This window comes from Prenolepis imparis, unplaced genomic scaffold (assembly GCF_030444845.1).
Source record: "Prenolepis imparis isolate NDT839.2.m4 unplaced genomic scaffold, iyPreImpa1.0 SCAF_8, whole genome shotgun sequence".
Lineage (NCBI taxonomy): Eukaryota > Metazoa > Arthropoda > Insecta > Hymenoptera > Formicidae > Prenolepis > Prenolepis imparis.
The window spans coordinates 13,036,066-13,059,715 of record NW_028141166.1 but is presented as its reverse complement, the minus strand read 5'-3'; the positions used below and the strand labels follow the sequence as shown (position 1 = coordinate 13,059,715).

General features: G+C 35.2%; 1 protein-coding gene and 1 long non-coding RNA gene across 7 annotated transcripts in view; one reads left to right on the top strand and one right to left on the bottom strand.

Moving 5' to 3' along the window:
* The window catches only part of Ets65a (DNA-binding protein D-ETS-3), a 52,111-nt gene extending 29,836 nt beyond the window's left edge, over positions 1-22,275 (top strand). For 5 of the 6 annotated variants that reach the window (XM_083043960.1, XM_083043959.1, XM_083043958.1 and 2 more), the window contains 4 exons: positions 2,809-2,868; positions 15,587-15,646; positions 18,080-18,320; positions 19,354-22,275. In XM_083043960.1, the coding sequence (XP_082900086.1) occupies positions 2,809-2,868; positions 15,587-15,646; positions 18,080-18,320; positions 19,354-19,690 (698 nt within the window). In that variant the 3' untranslated portion in view covers positions 19,691-22,275. The remainder of the gene's footprint in view (positions 1-2,808; positions 2,869-15,586; positions 15,647-18,079; positions 18,321-19,353) is intronic. The other variant, XM_083043961.1, reaches the window with a different exon arrangement.
* LOC145939563 (uncharacterized) overlaps positions 1-23,650 on the bottom strand; it is a 45,987-nt gene that overhangs the window by 17,868 nt on the left and 4,469 nt on the right. Inside the window, exons 4-6 of the long non-coding RNA XR_014425842.1 lie at positions 16,569-17,089; positions 14,387-14,583; positions 14,224-14,265 (exon numbers count right to left, since the gene is read on the bottom strand). This is a non-coding gene — a long non-coding RNA (uncharacterized LOC145939563). The remainder of the gene's footprint in view (positions 1-14,223; positions 14,266-14,386; positions 14,584-16,568; positions 17,090-23,650) is intronic.

Sequence of the window (23,650 nt, the reverse complement as noted above, 5' to 3'; positions counted from 1 at the left end):
CGGTACGTCCTGTTTTGTTCTGTGTTCCGGGTTCACGCGCCTGTTTACGTCGCCTGTGCGCGCGAAATTTTCTAATCGCGTGTCAAATGTGTTCAGAAGTGTGCTTAAATAAATAAATTCGTGTTCCCACGTTCTCGATAGCTACCACGCTCGGTATCACGCGTGTTCACCTGGTACCACCTGCGAATTTCACGCTCGAAACGTGTCGGTCACAAGCTACGTGTTTAATCCGATGTCACGATATCACGTGTGCTTCTGAAAATATTTTCGTGCACTCGAATAATGAGAAATAGAGATGATCTTATGATCTTTTTATTTTATATGCTATATACAAGTCTAATTTGTTTTATGTGTAAAATATCGCAAACGTTAGGGATCCATGTCATTTAATTATGCAAACATATTTTCAGAAACAGGTGCAAAGGTTCAATTTAATTAGACACAGGAAAAAAAGCTGGTAACATACTACAATTATGCAAACATATTTTCAGAAACAGGTGCAAAGGTTCAATTTAATTAGACACAGGAAAAAAAACTGGTAACATACTACAATTTTATGCGTAGATCGATGATAAATGTGCGTGTCTTTCTGCGCGTTTGTCCATGATAAATATCTTTTAGATAGAGTCTTAATTCTTTATATAGAACAAATTGATTTTGAAATATTTTAAACAAGCTTGCTATTTTATCAAAAAGTAATTTAGGAATTCAATATGTTTTAACAGCACTTTGAAACGATTTTACTTTATATTTTATCTACAAAAGTATTATTAAATTTTCAATCATTGTTAATCCAAAGAATTAGATATTAATTATAATCGACTTTAAAATAATATGAAAGATTAAGTTATCATATGTAAACGAAAACGGATATGCGATAGAGCTGATAACTATGATAGCTCAAAATGATTATCAGTGATAACGTGAGTGAAAGAAAAAAACAATCGTTAATTAATTGTTTCAAGGCAATTATCAAAAAATGTACTGTTACAATGAAATCTCGTAAGATCGACATGTTTACGTATATTTCTATTATGCAATTTTCATGTTGATATATTTTGAAATTAAGTTTTTATTCTTCCGTGCATTTGCGTCTTCCAAATTTCTTTGACCTTTAAACCCTAGATCATGGTTGTGTGAAAGAATAAATTCATAAATAAAAATATTTATTTTGCATATGCGTATCATTTTTTAATTGTTCATTAATACTATCAATTGATCCACGGAAAATATTTCAATTTGTTGTATATATAATTATCATTATCCTATTATCTATTTTATCAAATCGTAATTAATTTTTTATTATGATTAGTATCAATCTTATTTGCAATCTTACTAGGAAATTCGTTGAAATTCTTGTACTTGTTAGAATTTTCCGATAGAACCCGTATTTTGTAATGTCGCGTTTCACGAAAATCCTAAGAAAAACCGGCACGTATTACCGAATGATCGGCGCACCCCTCGGTACTCGAGAAACGTGAAATCCGAGGCTCCATTAATGGACTCCGGGGTCTCCAGATCAAATGAAGGGGGCAGTAAAGACGAAGGATCGAGATGTGGCGAGCGGACGTACTGTAGGTCGTTTTGTTTGCTCCGGAAAGTCGGAGTTTCTGCCGCGCGATGTGACGTACCTACGTATGTACACACGAGGGTCGACCCTCGTGCCAATAACTGCCAAATGAAAATATATCTGTTCGCAAACACGCTACTGACGATGGCGCGTACGGGAACTCTCGAGAGAACTCTCGCGCGTGTTGCTCACGGCGAATATACAACGTCGCCGTCGCTGCCGCGCGAACGTCACATCTCCCCGTGTACACGTGTTACAAATAATTCCCTATTTGTTTAATTGACGTCCGTCTTGCTCGGATATTCGACCGACCGCGTCGATTGGCAATCATCGACCAAATGTATCCAAAAAAGGGAAAAATTTAGATAAAGGTAGAGACTTTTTCAGGAATTAAAAAATAGAAAGATATTTCGATTATAAAAAAGAATGTATAATAATAAATTACATTTGAACTATTTAACATAAAAAGAATCTTCTTTTGTAACGGATAAAAGTGTATTCATGCTTGTATTAAATTATTTGCACAGTTGCTACAGAAATAATTCGAAAATATCGATTTGTAGTTTTATGACTCATTGTCAAATTTATCTGAGACAGTATGATATTTAATCATGTCAATGAATAAAGGATGTACAGAGAATTATATATAATTTTAGGCATCTAAATTTCAGATCCCGTTTTTCAACCATAAAATTTTTATAGAGGCTGATGTGTAATTGAATTCATAAATATATTTCATCTCCAATACTTGCAATTTATAAATTATTAACAGAATAAAAACAATATGTTCATATTAAACGAGAGAAAATAGATTTAAAAAACGATAAACATATTCGCACAATATATACGTCTCTCGTGTGCGTTTCGCGTTCATGGAAAAACTGCTGGAACCGTTAAAGTGTCGTAAAGATTTCGTGAAGTAGAAGAACCGCGTTTTTTCCTCGCCAGAGTCACCTCGAAACGCTTTCGCTCGTCTGATCAGATATACTTTACGGCTTCTCGCGATTCCTCGAACCGATTAACCGGTAATTGCGGACGATATACGCCCCCACTACCGACGTGACCTCAAAAAGTGTAATCGCAATTGGTCCGGCTGGATTACGAAGTACCTGCCGGTCACACGGATCGATAAGCAGTAGATTTCTAACGCGTGTTGCGGCAAATCGAGAATTTTGTATTTTCGCCGATTGAAAGAGAGAGAAAGAGAAATAATCAAAAAATGATTTCTCGTGTTTCAGATGCTGGCAGCTCTTACAAGGGAGGCTGGAGTCACGCCACGTCGCCGGCACCTGGTCAAGGTGAGTCTTATCTCTAAAGTTTATACTCTAGTTATAAAAATATCTATATATAATATCTATACATAGAATCTATGTATAATATCTATATATAGCATAGCATCTCTATATATGTAGTATCAAGAGAAACAAAAAACAAATATCATATTTATTATTATTTTGTGTGAAAAGCAAAAATATAAAGCAGACAATATAATTTAAACAATATCCAGCTGATAGAAATTATTTTAGCTGATAGAATATTTAAAAAGAAATATGTGATTCTATATATAATATTTGAAATACATCTCTTTCTCTTTCTCTCTATCTTAATATTCTCACAGTTAAAAATATCTTAATACTGCTAATATAATATTAAGAAAGTGTGTATTTCTCTCTTTCGTATTTTTTTATATCGTCGCATTAGATTTCACAGAGAGTCTCGTATTTTAACAAACTTTCAATCCTGCGTTAAATCGCCATCGACTGATAATCAATGGTTGATCTTTCGTGATTTTTCCACTAATTTTCCATCATCAGATCGAGTGATCACCCAAGACGGTTTTCTAAAATTCCACGACCCGTTTCGCTTGTATATTATGTTCCTCTCGCAAAAACTCCCGCTCTGACCGAGTGGGAGTTTTCTTTCTCCTCGTTCTCGGTTCGCTAGACGCTACATATACGTAAAGGGTGGGTCGAGGCGCCGCTGGGTGCAACTTCACGCGTCGCGACGCCCCGTTCTTGTTCGGGCAAGCTTTGTGCGTGCAAACGCGTGGAAGATGTAACCGTGTGGGTGTTCGTGTGGATATCTGTGTGGGTATAGGTGGCGTCCCGGTGCTTTGTGGCGCGTTGAACCGCGGCCCCTTTGTCGTCGGCGGAGAGCGAATGAACGAGAGAGAGGGAGTGAAGGGGTGAAAGAGGGTGAGATAGAGAGCAAACCCCGGAGGCTGTGTAGAGACGCCTGCCCACACGGTGGTAACGCCGAAGAGCAGACCCCACCCTGTGTGGACGCCAACACTGACGCTAGCACAATCATCTCGCGGAGATCACAGAACCCTGCCCGCGGGCATCTTTGTTATAAACGGCTTCTGGCTGCGCCAACCAGGTTACAACGACCGTGACGGTGCTCGAGATCACCTCCGCGACGCGAGAGAACGTAAGTCCCACCTTCGAACGCGTGTGAATGCGTGTGAACATCAGTGTCCACCTTGCCCGTATTCGAGATTGCATTCAGGATCCACGCAGCCTACCGTGTCACATCTCTTAGCACCAGGCTTTAAACGTAATTTAATGCAACATATATATATGCAGCGTTGTTATGTAAACACGAACATATAATAGATTACAAACAGATTTAACCGGACGACTTTACACTACAATCTTCAATTTTTATCTCTCAAACGGTATATTTTAAATTAAGAATATTTTACAATAAGATCCCGTAAATATTCTCGTAAAATCGATGGGCAGTATTTTATATGGAGAAAAATTATGACAGACTTGTGCCATTTATTATTCCTTCGTGTTTTTAATTAAATTAGCTATCAATTTATCGGAAAACATGATTAAAAAACCTTTTACTGATACTATTATAACTATATAGAACGATGAGAACGAAATTTTGCCTCTCTTTGATCTTTATCTTGGAGCACTTTATCTCAAAGTTTGATGAAATTATTTGAAAATATATAAAATTGATAAGTTGTTTTAATTATAATTCGATGCAGTTGTTTTAATTATAATTTATTTAGAATTCTGTAAATTAGATTTGTTTTTGGAGAGAAAAAATTTTTGTAGAAATTTTTTAATTCTTTCCTTGCTCTCTCCTCTGAAAGTTTAATTTTCAGGTGTTTCTCGCGACGTACGCACGAATCGTTTTAGCACGGCGTGAGCCAGCTTCGGGGCATTTTCGAATAGCGTGCTCCAGCACCGTCCTCTGATCTTGACAGGCACGGGGGTTGCCTTTGACTCGGTTTGCGCTTTGCGCCGCGACGCGAAAGGGAGCGACGTTGTCGTCACCACCGAGATTCATGAAATTACTTGACGTGACGCGCGTTGACCCGAGGGCACTTTGCGGTTCTTCAGACCGCATGAAATTGAAATTACAAGCTTGTCTCTTCCTACAGTAGCTCAGATTAGATCGTGTATTTTTTCGATTCGATAAATAGATCAGATGCAAAGAATAGAAGAAGTTGAGAGTTCGCGATTCATCCAAATGTCTATTTATGGTAAATGATATATACGTATATATACATATCCACGTGCATATATAAAAATATTTAATTCATAAGTTTTCATTTTATCGACATTTGCCACAATATAAAATTTTTGCCAAAATAAATAACTCCATTCAAATACTTGACATTTAAATAATATAATTCTTTACACCCACAGAACTAATTAAAGTAGCTTTAAATTTGTTTAACTCTGAAAAATATATTTGATATATGTGTATTGCATGAACTCTTTAACTCCCTGGTGCTATTTAAAAAAAAATTTTAATTAAAAATTTTATACGAAAATGGCTATTAACAAGGCTATATGAGAAAATCGAAGAAATGTAAATTTGTTTTCTAAACCATGCGTTCTAATGCAAATTATTTCCTCGTTTATGCTAGCGATGTTCCAACATCCGTAATGTCATGCAAGGACAATGATGAACTGACACCCGTGAATTAACACATTAGAGATATATCTGCGGAACCGGGTAATTCAAGTATGCCCATTAATGTTGCTCGCGTGCTTGATGGCCCAAAGTTGTTTCATGTTTCAAAGCAGGTCATGTTCATATAACCTTTTCGTACCAAAATGCACATCAAAACGTTATACTGTTCCACGCGATTCAATCAAAAGTCAAAGTAGTTAAAAAAAACCTCGTCTGAATTGCCCGCCTTAGAGGATTTAATTATCCTTAATAACGCCATCACAGATGTTATCAACTTAAAATTTTGCAGCATTTGAACAGATTTCTTGATGATAACAAATCTAAATGACTAACTATATTTGATTTATGCTATCTTGACTATAAAAAGTCTCGCGTCGGGTCAATTGAATTCCGATGATTTTTTTTCTATTTCATAGAGAAAAAAAGACAGATTGATCTTGTATAATCGAAAATCTTTAAATTTAAAAATTTTAATATTAAATTCTTAAATATAATTCTTTTTTTGAGAGAAATATAACCAATATCGCTAAAATGTATCTGCGTAATTTCCTCCCACGCGAATGTTTAAGACTCTTAATGCAATAGAGAGGATTACATAAGCGTAGTAGCGTTATAGGCATTTTTCTTTATAAATAATGTAAAGAAAAATTACTTCGGTCAAATTAGTTGAATAAAAGCGCTTAGAAATTCATTTAAACGAGTGCAACTTGTTCCATTATGTGTGACACAAGTTATAAAAATAACATAAACCTCAGCAGGTTGAATCGAGAATTTTCGAGATCGCGCGTTGTTGTGGGACGCGCTCGCGCATCAAGAGATGTCACGTCGCGTTATCGACCACCAAGCAGGGTGGTTTCAGCGGATCTGCCCACTGGCCAGGAAAAGCGACTTTAAGACGACTCGTAGAACAATAAAAGCACTCCCTCTCTTTCTCCTCCCACGTTCTCCGTTGTTGCCCTTCTGTTCCCCAGTGTGCCTCGCGTGACTTGCTGACCTGAGTCGATCGACTCTCGACCGCCTGCGTTACGTGTATGTGTCTGAGGGCAACCCTATGATAATTACGTACTCCCGAGCGGCGCGTGCCTTGGCAATTCGCTCACGCGCCCGATCGCGTATGGCGTGACTATCCTCGACACCATAGGTAACTATCTCCCCCTCGTCCCGATCTGAATTTGCCTCCCTTAAAATATGTACGGAGTGATTGACGCTAGAAGGTAAAATCAAGAGATATCCCAATAATGCAAAGTTCAAAAGATCTCAAAAGATGATCTAATCTTTCCGGCGCTCTTCAGTCTTTCTTTTAGATATCCGATCAGTGTTACGTTTAAAAATCTTTTCGACAAGGAATTATTTCGAGACGCCATAATGCATGGTGAAAATTAAAACATTGTACGATTTCAAAAAAATGTATATTGGAATCTTTGTGATCACACAAACTATTTTGCATAAATAGATTATTTATTAATTGTACATGACTTTTCATAAGTCTTATATCGAAAATTGATAATCTATCAAATGAATTATATTTTATGCAATTTTAATCAAGACTCGCAAATCTAAAATATATTCTATCTTTTCGAAATTAATAGATTATTCTTGATTAATCGCGAGAATAATTGAATATTTTTTTCTATTGTAATTATAGTTACGATTTATAGGAAACAACATTAATTAATTACATATTAAAGTAATTGTCATATCGGTAAAATCAGCATTGGAAACTCGCCCGAGAATAAGCTTTGAATTCGTGAGAATTTCCGAATCATGGATTCTAAAACATATCCAGAGAGGGGGTGACCGGAACCCTGGCCAGGAAGAGCAGGCCACCGGATCTTGCTGGCACGGGTTCCGCTCATCCATGGACCCCGCGGGGTCACGAGAGCGAAGTCCCGGGGGACATGGATCGTAGGCAACAAGTCACTGGGAAACGGCGCGTGACCAGCGCATTCGCGCCGCCAGATTTACGACAAGAAAAATGAAGAAGGGTAAGCAGGACTCTCTCTTTTTTTTCTCTCCCTATTCCTCTCGGAAGAAAACAAGGGTGTCGATCGGATGATGCGCGATTCACATTTTAACGCTACTTGAAAGAAATATTCATTGAGATTCGCGTCTTTTTTCTATGATATATTTCTTGAATGATAGCATTATTACTCATCAATCTCGGACAAATAATACATAAAATATTATGATAAGATATAAACGTGTAATTTAAAAAAAATATATTAAAGTATTAATAGTGAGAATAAAAAAATAATGGAACAATTCAGTAAGATTCCGATATAAATTTGCAAGTATTTATGATAATATAATTTTGATAACAACGTTTAAAAAATTATCTAATTGTTGATCTGGCTAATCGCGAATCGTGATCTTTTCGCGTCTCGAAAAAGATGCGCATCGATGGGGTACGCTGTCTTGGTCGGACTGTTATTCTTTCTTGGCGACAAGGCCGGGTAAATTGGAATCGCAGAAATGTCCGTAGCATATTGCAGGGGTTGCGGGACACCGTTGTCGGAGTCGCTGTCGCAGTTCGCATTATGTCTTTCGGTAGTACATACACGGGCACGTGCCTATGCGTGACACGTTTACGCATGGCTGCCTGCGTTCGGGACTCTCCCCCCATATCGGCTCGCATTCATCTCTGATTCCTTGTTGGGGTGCAGGGATTGCGTTTCCACTTTAACCGTGCGCAATCGAACGTCTATCATCTACACGCGCAAAAAGTAGCTGATTTTACCGAGAAACCTCGTGACTCGAAACATCCGTCCGTAAATGTCAAATCGAATTTTGATTGAAGTTTGTGAAATTAACTGATAAATGGAAGATAATTAAAATTAAGAAATGAGTCTCACATATTCTTCCTGAATTAAGAATAATTTACAGGATTTTTCAGATTTATTTCAGTCACTTTTTATCTATGGATTTTTTTATCAATTTAAAATTAATTTTTCCTTCACTAAAATGTCAACAGATGATTATTTAAAGTTGTAAATAATTAAAGCTAATGAAGCTCCTCGGTTTACTAAGTTTTAAAAATAAAAATAGAGAAATGAATCTTTACTTTGCGAGATATTATGTGTCACACATTCGACAATGGGGGAAACAATTTATATATTAAGATATTTTCATATCTTATACACGCACATTTAATATATACCCTTTTTATGATTTATAAATGTGCCTTTTTTATAGCGGTGATAAGAATTTGTGCTGAGTGTTTGAGAGATTGCGCAAGCAGTTCGCGTGAATACGCGAAAAATGATTACGCTCTAAACAATACTCGGTCGCTTGTATCGTGCGAGGGAACTTAAGTCGAAGACAAGAATCTTTTTTTCCTATCAACCCGGCACTATATTCACGCTATGCGATAATTAGGAAACGATTAATTTTCTTCCGCGCTACGCAGTTCGCTCTTACAAATAACTTTTGCTACGCCTGCCCTTATCTGACGAACAAAAACATGTTACCTCCATCACAGGGCACGAATCGCCTGCACGTCTAACTTCTCGAGAAAGCCTCATTCAACAACTGCGACTTCCGCTTTTTAGAAAGCAATTTACCGGACAGATAGTCGATACTTTACGGGATACTTTAGAAATTTTTGTGTGTCACGTGTGTCACGAACATTTGTGATATTTATGTGATGTGGATTACAATTAGCATTCTCAATCTATAACCGGTGACGTTATTATAAGAAGACTATATGAAAAATCTTTGAATCTGGTAGAATTGCTATAATAAACTAAATTAAATTAAAATTAAAACATATTCTAAATATTTTTCAAAGATCATCTATAGAGCGAGAGCTTTTTCATTTTTTTCGTAAAGATGAGTTTTTTAGAGAATATTTGCTTCTTGCTTAAATTCTACTACTTATGTTTATATGTAAAATGGTCTTTATAAAAATTATTGCTTACTAAACTCATTATGTGTAAATACAATTTTTTAAAAAAGTTTTAATTCTATTTTCTGCGAAACTGATTTATACTACTTTATCGTTCGTTTCCTTCATGTGCTTTCGATTTTGCTTGCTTTACGAAAATATCTCTTATCGCACATAACAAGATCTCTGTATAATACACGCGATCTTGCATTGGTACACGAAACGGCAGAAAAAAATGTTCGCATTCCACAGCACATTTCCGACGAGCGTAGCGGAACGTCGGCAGGAACGACGTGAAAAATAATACTTTCCCTGATTTTCAACCCCTGCACCTATGTAGGTGTAGTCTCTTCTATCTAACGCGTAGCTCTTACAACTCGCTTTCTTTTCGCTCTCTATAGGTTCAAGGCTTGGCGTGTTTTACGCTCGCTTGTTCATTATTACGCACCGCGTTCTCGCACGGCAACATGATTTATGTCCGAAATAAGCCCGCCAGCCGAAACAACTGGGTATGAGTCAGTACCACTTAAGACTATAGATCTCTGTAGCATATTCATAATTCGTCAAATTGCCCGTCTAGTATGAATAAAGGCGATGAATGAAAATATTTCTAACACAAAATCGGAATTTTTCTAATTATTCGTCTTAATAAAGTTATGAAAATTTAAACCGTAAAAGAATGGAGCATATAGTGAGATTTATGTATATAACATGTATAATAAGATTTCAGGAGTGAAATTCAAATTAGTCACACTAGTTTGTAAATACTGACTATTAGTTTTAAATTTAAATAAAAGAATTTATTGAAGATATATATTTCACATATTTTTTTCATTAACGTTACGCAGTGCTTTCCTTTCTTTAACTTTGATAATATAAAGTGACATTGATCCACTTTCAAAGTATTGAAATAAACATCGACAAAACTTTATTTCGCGGAACGTACCATTTACATTCTATTTTTATCCGTATCGAGAAGACACAGTTTATAAAAATTCCCAAGCAATTTGGATGCGAAACCGGGTTCGGCAACATTTCGAAATTAGCGTGGCGGAACGATATCTCGATACTATATAGACATATAGAGAAACGATTGAAACAAACGAGAGGACTTGGGCACGTCGGTGTGTGTTTGTTGGAACGTGCCCAAAGTTTCTCCAAGTCGGGGCGCCGAGGTTCCCCCTTCTTTTCGACGTCGCGACGCCGAATGGCATTGTGCGCGTCCGAGGCTACCAAAGAGTGCAGCAGCACGGAATGACGACGGGTTCTTTGATCCTCCCTCGAGGAAGCTGCATGCCGCCTAACGGGATTACCCCGCCCCGCGTAATTGCTCGTGAATGCGCAGATATACTCGCGACAATAGGTTCACGTTCGTCGATTCGAGGTGACGTTAGACGAATCATATACAATACACAAAATCGATCTATAAAAACAATGCTAAAAGAATTTTTCATGGGTCACTTTTTTTTTATTTTTAGCGATGCGTACACAGAGATAATTTTCTCTTAGAATTTATCCTGAAAATTATGGTAATCGTGGGACAATATGATATGGAAAGAATTTTATGAGAATTTCTCTGATTAATATTTCTCACAACAAAAAAATAATAATATCTAGCACAATAAAATATAAAATATGTTTGATTAATTTTACTATGTAGTTTAGTAAAATTAATCAAACATATTTTATATTTTATTGTGATAAATATTAATCAGAGAAATTCTTATAAAATTCTTTCCATATCATATTGTCCCACGATTACAATAATTTTCACAGTAAATTCTAAGAGAAAATTTTCTTTAAATAAAAGTGATTCAAATAATTGCTTATGTATCTCTTGTATTAAATTGTATATTAAAGTTTCCTAATTATTTTGCAAATTTAAGGATTCTCTGCATTTTCAAAATTTATATTTTATTGTGTATAAATAATTTACTTTCTGATTAATATTATAATTTTTTTCAACATTATTGCTATATTCAATAAAGTATTATATTATTTAAATTGTTTTGTACAAATATATAATACTATAGTAAAAAATATAATTTTCGTTAAGTTATATATTACTCAAGAAAAATTATTGAAAATTTCTGAAATAAGCATTTCGTTTTCTTATGCAATCATATACTAATTAAGTTGAATATTTCAAAACAAAATATTGAACAGATAATTTTCTAATTTGACTGAGGGTTTTTAAAATTTCTATTCTTAATAGCATTCTGAAATAAAGCTAATTTTATCTGATTGTGAGATTATATTCTTTGTTCAATTTCATTTACTATTACAAAAATTGAAATCTGTTTATGCTTAATATCCTAAAAACTGTTGAAAGTTTAATATTCTAAAGAGCTCCCTCTCATTTTTTCAAATCTTTATAAATTGAAAATTATTGATATCTCTTAAAACCTTTTAACAATTGACAAAAAAATCCACTTTAAATTGATCAAAGAACCCGTAGAAAAAAAAATATAATTTTGATAGTTGTGAGAGATTTCATATAACTTTCTGTCAGAAATAGTGACGGTTGACAGGTTCATGTAATTCAAAGGAGTTCACACTGCCTGTAATCTACGCCAAAAATCTGATCGTGTTATCGTCGGTGACATCCGCTATACACGCTGTCAATGGGTTCTCGATCGTGGAGCTTGCGTTAGAAAAACGAACGCGCGCGACAACTCGTAGCCCCGCGGCTACCCTGATTGCGGCGGACCCTATACGACCCGTAGAGAGAGAGAAAAGTCTGGTCCCCTCAGCCCGAAACCCTCGTCCAAGGCCGTACCCGCTTCCCAATCAGAGGCAAAATCAGATTGTTTAACACAACGGACACCGACTGCTATTTAAAGGTAGCATCTGTCCCATGGGGCTCGCTACATTCCGACGCGACGGCGTGTCGAAAGTGTTGTCGCTGTGGAGGATTTCGATTGTATTGATCCTCGCAAATCATTATCGATATTGGCGAGAATAGAATAGAGAACACGAGTATATTTTACAATTTATAGATTGCTATATAATTTTTCTGTAAAGTTACAGAGAGAATTTTCTCTTAGAATTTACCTTGAAAATCATGGTAGTCGTGGAACAATATGGAAAAAATTTTATGAGAATTTCTCTGATTAATATTTTTATCACAATAAAAATAATAATATCTATCACAATAAAATATAAAATATGTTTGATTAATTTTACTATGCAGTTTAGTAAAATTAATCAAACATATTTTATATTTTATATTATTTTTATTGTGATAAATATTAATCAGAGAAATTTTCATAAAATTCTTTCCATACCATATTGTCCCACGATTACCATGATTTTCAAAGTAAATTCTAAGAGAAAATTCTCTTATTGTTAGTGTAGAATTCAGAGATATCAATATATATTTATTCAATGATGTATTTTTTTATATATAATGTTATATAGAATGTTATCTATAATCATCTTAATAGATCATCTTATATAGAATGGTATAATATAATCATCTTAATATATGTGTAATTTTATATACATTTGCTTAGTGAGCTACTTTAATAAAAGTGAATCATAATTGGCGAGTTTGACATGAGTTTCCACATATAAAATAATGTAAGAATTTTAATTTAACTGAAAAATTTTATAGAGGATAATTTTTAATTTCTATTTTCATAAAATTTGTGGCATATATATGAAATATATTTGCAATATAATGTATTTGTGAGAACAGCATATAAATGAATAAAGCCGGTTCGACTAATGACTTTAGTATCGTTGAAAAAATTGTTGAATTGCAGATAAAAAGAGATAAGTTGGGAAAATATAAATAAAAAATGCGCGTTGAGACGTGCTAATGTAATAATGCGTAAGTAGTCTTCGAGCCAATTTAGAAACAATTGCAATTCCATGGGTTTTCGAAGAGTCAGTCGACTGACCTTTGCGGACTATCGCCTTCGGGCGTATAACGAGCCGAAATTAAGGGGCATTGTGCCCTTAAACAGATTGCACACGTCCGTGCGTGAACGTGACCGTCGGGCCTCGCACGAGGAAAGGGAATTCGTATACGATAAGGCGAGGAGAGGAGGCCTACGCTATGGGACGACGGTGACGAAACGAGAACGGGGAGAGAGAAAACGTACACGTAGCACTCAGCCCCGTGTGTTTGCCTACACGGAAATCCTCTCTAACGGATTCTAACGCTCGACCGAGTTTGCGCTTTTTCATCTTTGGCAATCGGACCGATGACTTTCGTCGCGCTGTCTCCCGCGATCAGAATTTTCTCTCTCCACCGTATATAAGCATTAACGCTCGGAAATCATCTGATGTCTCTTTCAATAGATAATTATATGTCTTAAAAAATTCGTAGATGATACACAGAGAGAATTTTCTCTTAGAATTTACCCTGAAAATCATGGTAATCGTGGGACAATGGTATGACAAGAATTTTATGAGAATTTCTCTGATTAATATTTATCACAATAAAAATAATAATATCTATTACAATAAAATATAAAATGTGTTTGATTAATTGTACTATGCAGTTTAGTAAAATTAATCAAACATGTTTTATATTTTATTGTGATAGATATTATTTTTATTGTGATAAATATTAATTAGAGAAATTCTTATAAAATTCTTTCCATACCATATTGTCCCACGATTATCATGATTTTCAGGGTAAATTCTAAGAGAAAATTCTCTCAGTGTTAGAAAAGTTGTGAAATTAGCATATCATTTCATGGAAGATCATAAATAATATTATTTATGAGTTTCCACGAAATGAGACGCTTCACACACCTCTATTACCGTTACAGAAATGTTCTAGAATAATAAGAATAAACAATTTCTATTTTTCACTCACCGATACGTGCAATAGCGGAGTTGTAGTACACAGCACATTGATCTGAAAACAAAATATTCAAATTATGTAGATACGTGTGTGTGTGTTATATACATATAGAGTGTTTTGAAATGATCGAATATATCATAAATAATGCAGTTTAGAAAAAAATGTTTTTGCATACCTCACAGTTGTCCTGCTGTCGCCCGATGCCTCCCCGGGCCTCCTCCTCCTCTCTTGGTCCATGGTAGCACTCACGACACTCGCGAAAACACGAATAATTACGATCGCCCGACACTTTACACGGAACTCCCGACGCGCGAAACTTTACACGACACTCCCGACACGACGCGTGAATCGCACTGTGTATCGCAATGCTACCTGTAACAAATAAAATACATACATATATTAGAATAATCTTATTATTTCGCATTATAACATATACAATATAAATATGTAAGCTAGAATTAACGATAGATATATCCACGGATCGCAACACATTCGCGCGCGCGACAACAGATTAAGTTGGGTTAGGTTGGCAAGAAATTTTGCATCGAATTTTTCGCGAAATATGCGTTTCGAACAATTACACCTACATATTAACGTTGAAATTATGATATGCGATTGATAAATATTACAATGCAAAGGTTAGAAATCGTTTCTAATGATTATGCTTACTAATTAATCACAGCGGGACGCAGCTCGAACTGCCTGATACTCGCGGTGTTTCGGTAATGGCCGAAACTACAAACATCGGCAACTTCATTCTAATAGCGCGCGCGATACTATATACATGAACTTAATATTAATAATTAATTAAAACTCAAAGGAAATTCGTTCGAAAAGATATAGCTTTAGAATAAATATAGATATATATAAATATATAGATATAGATATAGATATAAATATAATATAGATATTTTTTTATAATAAATATAATTTTCGAAAATCGACTGGCGTCTCACCTCAATATCTATAAATATCCGCGGTTGTCTTTATTTTAGCTTAATTAATTTTTTTTTGCTTTTAGAAGGCAGAACTCTTTTTAGAACTATGTAGAACTATACATTTTTTAAAAATCCTGATAATTACTAATAAGGAAAACGTCGTAGGACAAAGTGATATGCTGCGTAAAGTTGGCATATGTATTTGTCCTTGAAAATAAAGCCAGAACTCTCAATTATTTATAATTTTCCATTAAATAATATGCTAGCTTCACACATACGATGGAGAATGCGATAAATTACACTGTGTAATTCTCTATTTTATCTTAAAATGCGCAAAATTTTATTTCTTTCACTATTCCGTAATTTTCTAGATATATATTTTAGTTTATAAAATTTTAATGAAGAGTAATGTATGGATGTTAAACATCCTGTTTCAGGCTATGGAAGCAGCTTATCAAAGACAGCATTGGACACGCACAGCCATCTCAGGCAGCCTGGTATGTAGTAGGTAGATATTTTTGAGAAGTTAAAGTGCTACCTTCACATATAGTTCAATATTCAAAATAGATTCTAATGAAAGGCGTCACTCTCGATAAATTATAACATAAGAGATTGATTTGCAGAGATATTATAACGAAATCACATATTAATAGAAAAAAAATGTCGTATATTGCTCAAAATATATCATATTATATCTACGATTTTGTCTACGATATCGCGCATCTAAAAACCAGATGTGTGACAAAATAGTTATTAAATTATGTTCAGCAAAAATACTAGTATTTTTCACGAAAGCTCAATAAAAAGAACAAAATAATACTAAAAGATGAAATCACGAATAAAAATATTATTATATATATTTGACCATTATTTATTAAAGAATTAACTGTTTTTTCATATTTATATTGTATAAAAATATAAGAGCAAGATTGTCGTGCAATATTTATGCATAGTATATTATAAATAATTTCTCATTCGCAAACTTGCCACTTAAATAAAAGTTAATAAATTCGGATATGTATATGTCCTAAGTTTCCAAGTTTAATAAATTGTTTAAAATATGAAATTTTTTAAAATGTCAAAAAACGTTCATGTACGTATTAGATGAACGTAACACTGGTAATATAAAGTCTATTTTAGACGATATATAATTCGGAATTGAATTTCAAAAAGAATTCTATTTATAATTTTATATGAATAGTGTGCATAAATATAATTATCATATCATTACATATGCCTTATAATTTCTATTTGTAAAAATTCTAGTTTTATAGATAATATAGATAAAACATTTGATATAAACGTTTTCTATCAGCGAAATTATCAAATTATACATAGAATATTGAATTCCAAATTATGAATTATCGTCTAATCTAAATCGTCTAAATCTAAAAAAAATAAAAAGAGGAGTTCACTTACATGATGGTCGAACAAGGTCACTGTTACTTCGCGCATCATCGATTCCTCAGAGTCGAGCCGCGACGAGAAAAGAGCCTGGAATCCTTGGGCGTAGTCGCATCTCAGTATTTCTCCCAGTCGGTTCCCTCGTTCTCGGCAGATAAATGGGTGTACCGCGCCCCTTCCCATTATTAACTTGTAAGTGAATTACTGTTCGATCGAAAGGCGATCACCACGGCACGCATTCAGCGGATTCATCGGGCGAAACGACCTTTGAGGTCCGGCAATTCCGAATCCGTCCCCATCATCCGCGTCTGTCCCCTCTCTCATAATCGCTCGGCTTGTATTTTTATGGGGTCCGTCTTGGAGTTCTTGTGCCGGGACTCTTCTTTTAGACCGTGAAAGTCATTAAATCGGGACATTTTGGCCCTCTTCGTTATAAAGTCTGTTACATTTTTCTTTTGCGCGAAATTGAGGCAACCTCGCGCATATTAATTAGATTGTTAATGCAAATTTCCCGACCGTGGAGAGTTTCTCGTCATCTGTAAATAAAAAAAAATCTTTCTCTATACCTACTTGTATTTATTAACAAAGCAGAAAATATAAAAATGTTATGTAATTCCAAAAATACATAATTTTTGTAAAATGTAATTTTTTTATTACGTTTTCATTTTTTTATTGTTTTACACTCAGTACTTTGGAGAATAAAAATTCTGATCATAAAGTTTTGAAAAGAGGGAAAATTTTGTTGCGATTCCTATATATATTATTGTATTTTCTCTCACATTGCATTTCTATCGCGACAATAAAAATCGATATATTGAATTGTACGTCTTTAAAGATTTAGAAGACACTCGCGTCACCCTTTGAGCTACTCCGTCAGTAGTTTCTCAAATTGAAATTATTATGATCCAAATGAATTCTATTCTATTGTAGGGTTGCGATTATGTTCTTTTGTACGCCTGTAGGGCCCTCCATGTCTGAGCGGCGACGAGCGTTGGTGATGACGCATTGTAAAGCTTTTAAAGGGCGATACAGGGACCCTTGAAAAACAACTGTGTAATGGATAGGTATATTCTACGCGAAACTGTGAAAAATTTCATCGTGTGCTCTCACTTGCAATATGAAAATGAATGTTTATCGGCACAGATCGCACACATATTTCGCTAAATACTTTAATCGTAATCAACGAAATATTACAGAAGGAAGCAACAATAAGATCAAGTTTCAATGATCAAATTCATCTATGTTATACATTTGCGACGTGTATTTGCAATCTGTAATTTCGAGGAATCTTGCATTTCTTTATTTATTATTGTGCAATAATGATATATAATATGGTTATTGCAAAAACTTGATCAAAAATCTTCTAAAGACTCTCTGCAGATAAAGAATAAAAATTTATTGGCATCGATGTCAAAGATCGCGTATATAGTAGAATCACGAGATATATTTCCTACATATGTTAATTAAATAATGTAATAATATAATATGTGAAAATTGTGACGAAGTACTGAATTTATTGTGGCCAGCAGATCCTTATCAAATGTTCGGGGCGACGAGCAGTCGGCTCGCGAGCTCCGGTTCCGGTCAGATACAACTCTGGCAGTTTCTACTCGAGCTTCTGTCGGACTCGAGTAATGCCGCGTGCATCACTTGGGAAGGAACTAACGGCGAATTCAAGTTGACCGATCCCGACGAGGTGGCGAGACGATGGGGCGAGAGGAAGTCTAAGCCTAATATGAATTACGACAAATTGTCGAGGGCTCTGAGGTGAGTCTCTGATGAGATGATGATTGCGAATTTCTGCGCTCGCGTTTACGATCGCGACGCGGCGCATTTTTCTACAAACGTCAAATGGAAAAGCCATTAACGAGCCATCATTTATGTTTTGACGAAGTTTCGGGGAGAAAGTAAATTCGTTCGGTATATGTGTATACGATCGGATGTTCCACGTGCGAATGTATGTGTCGGTGTCGTCGGGATTCGGGGGAGAAGGGGTGGCGAAACGCGGGGGAGAAATTTCAATCACCGACAGTCAAACCGATGGTAGACGCGGCTATTATTTTTCCATCAGATCCACTGATTATATTACGCGATTGCTCTTTTTGACGTCCCTTCGTTCACCGTGTAAGAACTACTGAACAGACGAATAGACTCATTTTTAACATCGAAGTTGAAGATGTTGAGCTTAGAATTCAGCATTTTTTAACACGGAATATTTTTGTATATAATACAATATTCAAGAGACACAATATATTATATAATGAAAAATACACGATATAATAAAAAATAATGTGTACTCATGCAGCAGTTAAATAATGAATTTTTTGACCTCAATTACGGTTCATTATCATATACATTATATTAATTGATTTTATTAAAATTGGAACATGATTTTGAAAACGAGAAATAAAACTAATGAACGCATTTTTAAATCATAATAAAAATCAAAATTTTGATCGTTTCATAGAATTTTAGACAAAAAATCATGAGTCTCATTATCAATAGATTTATGGGTTACATGTGATGATATTAAGACTCTAAGATACATGATATGCAGATATACATATATGTACCGATACATATAGCTTCTTTAAACAAGACGTTCTCAATTTTTTGCTTAAAAATTTACTTATACTACTTTTTTAACTTTCATAATTTTAACATTATATTATATTTTTTTCTGTATCAAACTAAACTTTTTTGAGAAGAGCTCGCAGAAATATTAATCTCTAGAAATGTATAGATCCGAGCATTGCTCATCGTGAAGGGAAATCAGAATAGAGGATCGGTCTGTTTGCAGGTATTATTACGACAAGAACATCATGACGAAGGTGCACGGCAAGAGGTACGCGTACAAGTTCGATTTCCAGGGGCTGGCGGCCGCGACGCAGCCGGCGGCGGCTGATCCGGCGGCGTACAAGTATCAGAGCGAGTTGTTCATGTCCGGTTACGGTCATGCCAAGCTGAACCTGATGCCGCCGCCGGCGGCGTCGGTCTCTGTTTCCGTACCCGGTGGCCTCTTTCAATCGGCGTCGAGCTACTGGTCGACGAGCCCGGGGGCTAACTTGTATGCCGGCCATCATACGGCCTCCGGACATGTGCCACCTCATCTCGGCACCTATCCGCATTACGCATGACCCGCCGCCGAGCACTGGGGTGCCCTGGGCACGCCGCGTTGAAACATTTCTATCGAAAGAGTACGAGCCGTTGCTGTCACGTTGTCGACGACAACGTGCGTAATCGTAAATTACACCCTTATTTCCCCCCGGCTCCCCCCAGAGGCTCGGATCGCACATTGCTTCAGGTATTTGCACGAATCTGTCCATTCCGCGTATATTCGCTTATGGTATTGTCTTCTTTTAATGAATTTTCAAAGCGGTCATTATATTTCTAATAAATACGAACATATAGGCGATTTGACAAGTTTGTTTCCTTTTTTTTTTCTTTTAAGCCTAATTCGTAGATTATTTATATATCAAAACTCTGAAGGAAATATATTTGCACCGACCAACACTGATGAATAGTTATATACAACCGTAAGTTGTCACTTGTCGATCACAAGTAGATACAGCTTTATAATCGACGCGTAAGTAGTAAACGACAATCACGAAATAGTACGGGAAAAAAAGTAAAACAAACATCCGTTCAGGGAGCGACGTGCGTACAGGATTTATTAATGATATAATACTGTTTTTATTAGGAAACTTTTTTTTTATAAATAAGACTTTTAATAACTCTAATAACATCAAATAAAAATTCTATTTCAAAAATATTTAATAGAAAAATTAAGATATAAAAAGCAAAATTTTTATTTTCTAAAATTTTCTTGTGCTACTTATGACATAAACATCCGACAGTGAAATAAGCATAGCAGTCTTTTCAATTTTATCAGTATCCATATATAATGCAATGGCTTCTTTGCATTTATCTGCTAAGTAATTAAAAGAAGGAAGAGATGTGTGTGGAGTATATTTGCGTGTGAAACATTGACAGTTAAGACGCGTTTGGACAGATTTTAATATCTAAATCCGTACGTGCGATACAGTCGCCCCAATAGAGTGTGCAATATATTGTCGTAAAATTTCTCGATGCAATACCTAAGCAACGCGTCGTAATCAGTGATCATTTATGCACCGCCTATATATAGAGGCGACGATTTTACGTAATGAGTATTTTACGGACTCTGATTCGCCGCGGCCGACGGGGTGCGCCTCAAAAAAAAAAAAAAAAATATATATTGTAAGAACGTTGTACATATACAGTATAATGCATTACGTTAGTACAGGGTGTGTGCGTCCGTGAGATAATTCGCATGAATCTTTTTACCGTTACCGTTATCGTATCACTCTGTTAAGAGACGCGCGCGCAAAATTTTCTGATACGAAACTCTTGTGCGTTTAATGTGAGATAAATGAAATAAATTCTAATAATTTCTTGCCAAAATCTATACCAAAGAAAATTAGTTGTTTATAATTTGCAAATAATATATTAAGTAATTAAGTTATAGAATACGTAATTAAGCAAGACCTTGTTAGAGAAATCTTGTATGTATATCTCTGTTATCTTTCGTTCTTTAATTTCATTTTTCTTATCTAGTCATGCATTTCACGTTTCTTTATCTAAAAGCGCATTTCGTGCAAGTTTCATTTTGCTAGATTATTTTATTTCTGAGAACAAAATGATAAATGATTGCACGACGGTAAATTGAACTATGCGAAATCGTTTGGTCCAAAAGGAAACTCGTACACAAACAAGGAGCCGACAAAATTTCACGAGCATTGTCGGCATTTACGGTTGGATTGAATCGGGCATGTGTACATCAAAGAAAAAACGCGTCACCCTTCACGTTTACATAAGTAGTGTATCTCGATTTCAAACGAGACCTTGCTGATTTACGGAATGTACTCATGTTCGATTCAGACCAAAGCTAATAAAATACCCCATGTATCATAAATTCTTTTAACTTATTTGTTACGTGAGAAATGGGTAGAGACGCTACATAGGAACGATTCGTTGCGACGAGCGTGCGAGAAACGATTATCGAGCGCATATAGTGTTTATACGGCCACGTATTCATCAGCATATGTGTCGGTGGTTCGCTTAAGCGTGATTCGCGCTCGTTCCTTTGACGTAATTTTACAACGAAACCGCGTTACCGTACACCTTCATCATCCGTCATCGTGAGATATGTAGACGATAATCACAAAAGTACAACGTTTAAGTCATATCAATCGACGGCACACGCAATCAGAATCGAACTTTTACGCCATCCTTTTTAGAATCACGTTGAGATATGTGGCTGCTCTACCCATGTCGATATAAAGGATGGATTGCCGAAACCGAATTCGATTCTGATAAGACGGAGCATATAAATGCATGATGTAATTCGGAGCAAAGGTTGTCGTATTACATTACAGTTGTTTCTAATCTCTCTCGAAAAAGAAAGAGGAAAAAGATAGAAGAAGAAGTCTTACGAGATATATAATTTAGAAATAATTACATGTCGAATATATCAGAACATTGAATCTGTCTATTTAACATTGAGAATATCATAGAAAAAGTTAGAAAAGTTGTGCATATTGTAGATTTCTCAAGAAAGGAAAAAATTATTATTCGATCAATCTCTTTTTGATATTAACTTATTCGAAATCTACACAGAGAGAATTTTCTCTTAAAATTTAACCTGAAAATCATGGTAATCGTGAGATAATATGGTATGGAAAGAATTTTATGAGAATTTCTCTGATTAATATTTATCACAATAAAAATAATAATATCTATCACAATAAAATATAAAACATGTTTGATTAATTTTACTATGCAGTTTAGTAAAAGTAATCAAACAAAATTAATCATATTTTATATTTTATTGTAATAGATATTATTTTTATTGTGATAAATATTAATCAGAGAAATTCTCATAAAATTCTTTCCATACCATATTGTCCCACGATTACTATGATTTTCAGGGTAAATTCTAAGAGAAAATTCTCTCAGTGTACTGAGATAAAAAGCTTATAAATTATATTTTAATATTATCAATCTTGGGAACAAAATGATTTGAAAATCTATCAGTTGAACTGTTGCACGCGATAGTTAATTAAGATCATTTAAAAATATAATATTTAACGAAAAGGAAAATGTTTTTATTTGTGAGTCATAAATCTATTTTATTTAATGCTTAATTTTTTGTCATAATATATATAAATTGAATTAAAATTGAAGTTAAATAAAAAATTAAAAGTACAAAGTCTTTAAATATTTAAACAGATAGTGATGCAGAACCCATTATATTTTGAATAAATTATATATAAAATAAAGTAAAAGAAGAATTTGTTAAGCATATGATATTCGCTATAAGCGCATTAGATCGGGATAAATGATGTCAGTTTATAGGTAAATCACAAACTAACAATATGCAAACTTTTATCTGACTAACTTAACTTGATTGATATTGTTTGTTGTTTATCACTGATTTTTTCTCGGTAACGTAAATATCATAATACGTATAGAAGTTTCTAAAAATGAGAAACACATTAAAGATAAAATAACATCCGGTATTCAACTCCGGAAGGAGAAGAGATGCGATTTTCCTTTGCGAAGATGGTCAACGCATTTTCTTCATCGATTTAACGCGTGTCGGCAGTCTGTCCCCGAAAAAAAGGCGTACCTTGTGTCGAAGAAGCGTTACTCCTTAAGATGTGTACCATATTACTCGTAAGTGAGACCCTAAGCATTCCTAGAGTAATTTTAAGCGATTAGCGCGGCCCTCGGCGCGGCCTGTGGGACCGATCGTGCAATCGGCACCGCGACGGGGAACGATGATTATCCAGGAGTTTCCGGATCGGTCCGGACGGGTCGTGAACGTGAAGGGCGCTCATGTAGATAGGGTGTTTTCATGTGTAGCGTAGGCGTGTAGAAAATTTAGTCTTAGCGGGAGAATGCGACGAAGAGAGGGTGTTATGCATGTATGTGTATATGTGTGTCTGTATACAAGATTCGCGCGCGTATGTTCGAGCAGGCGTGATTTCCAGAATGGAGACGAATAATAATAATAACTACGATGACTATGATGACGATGACGACGACAGTGATGG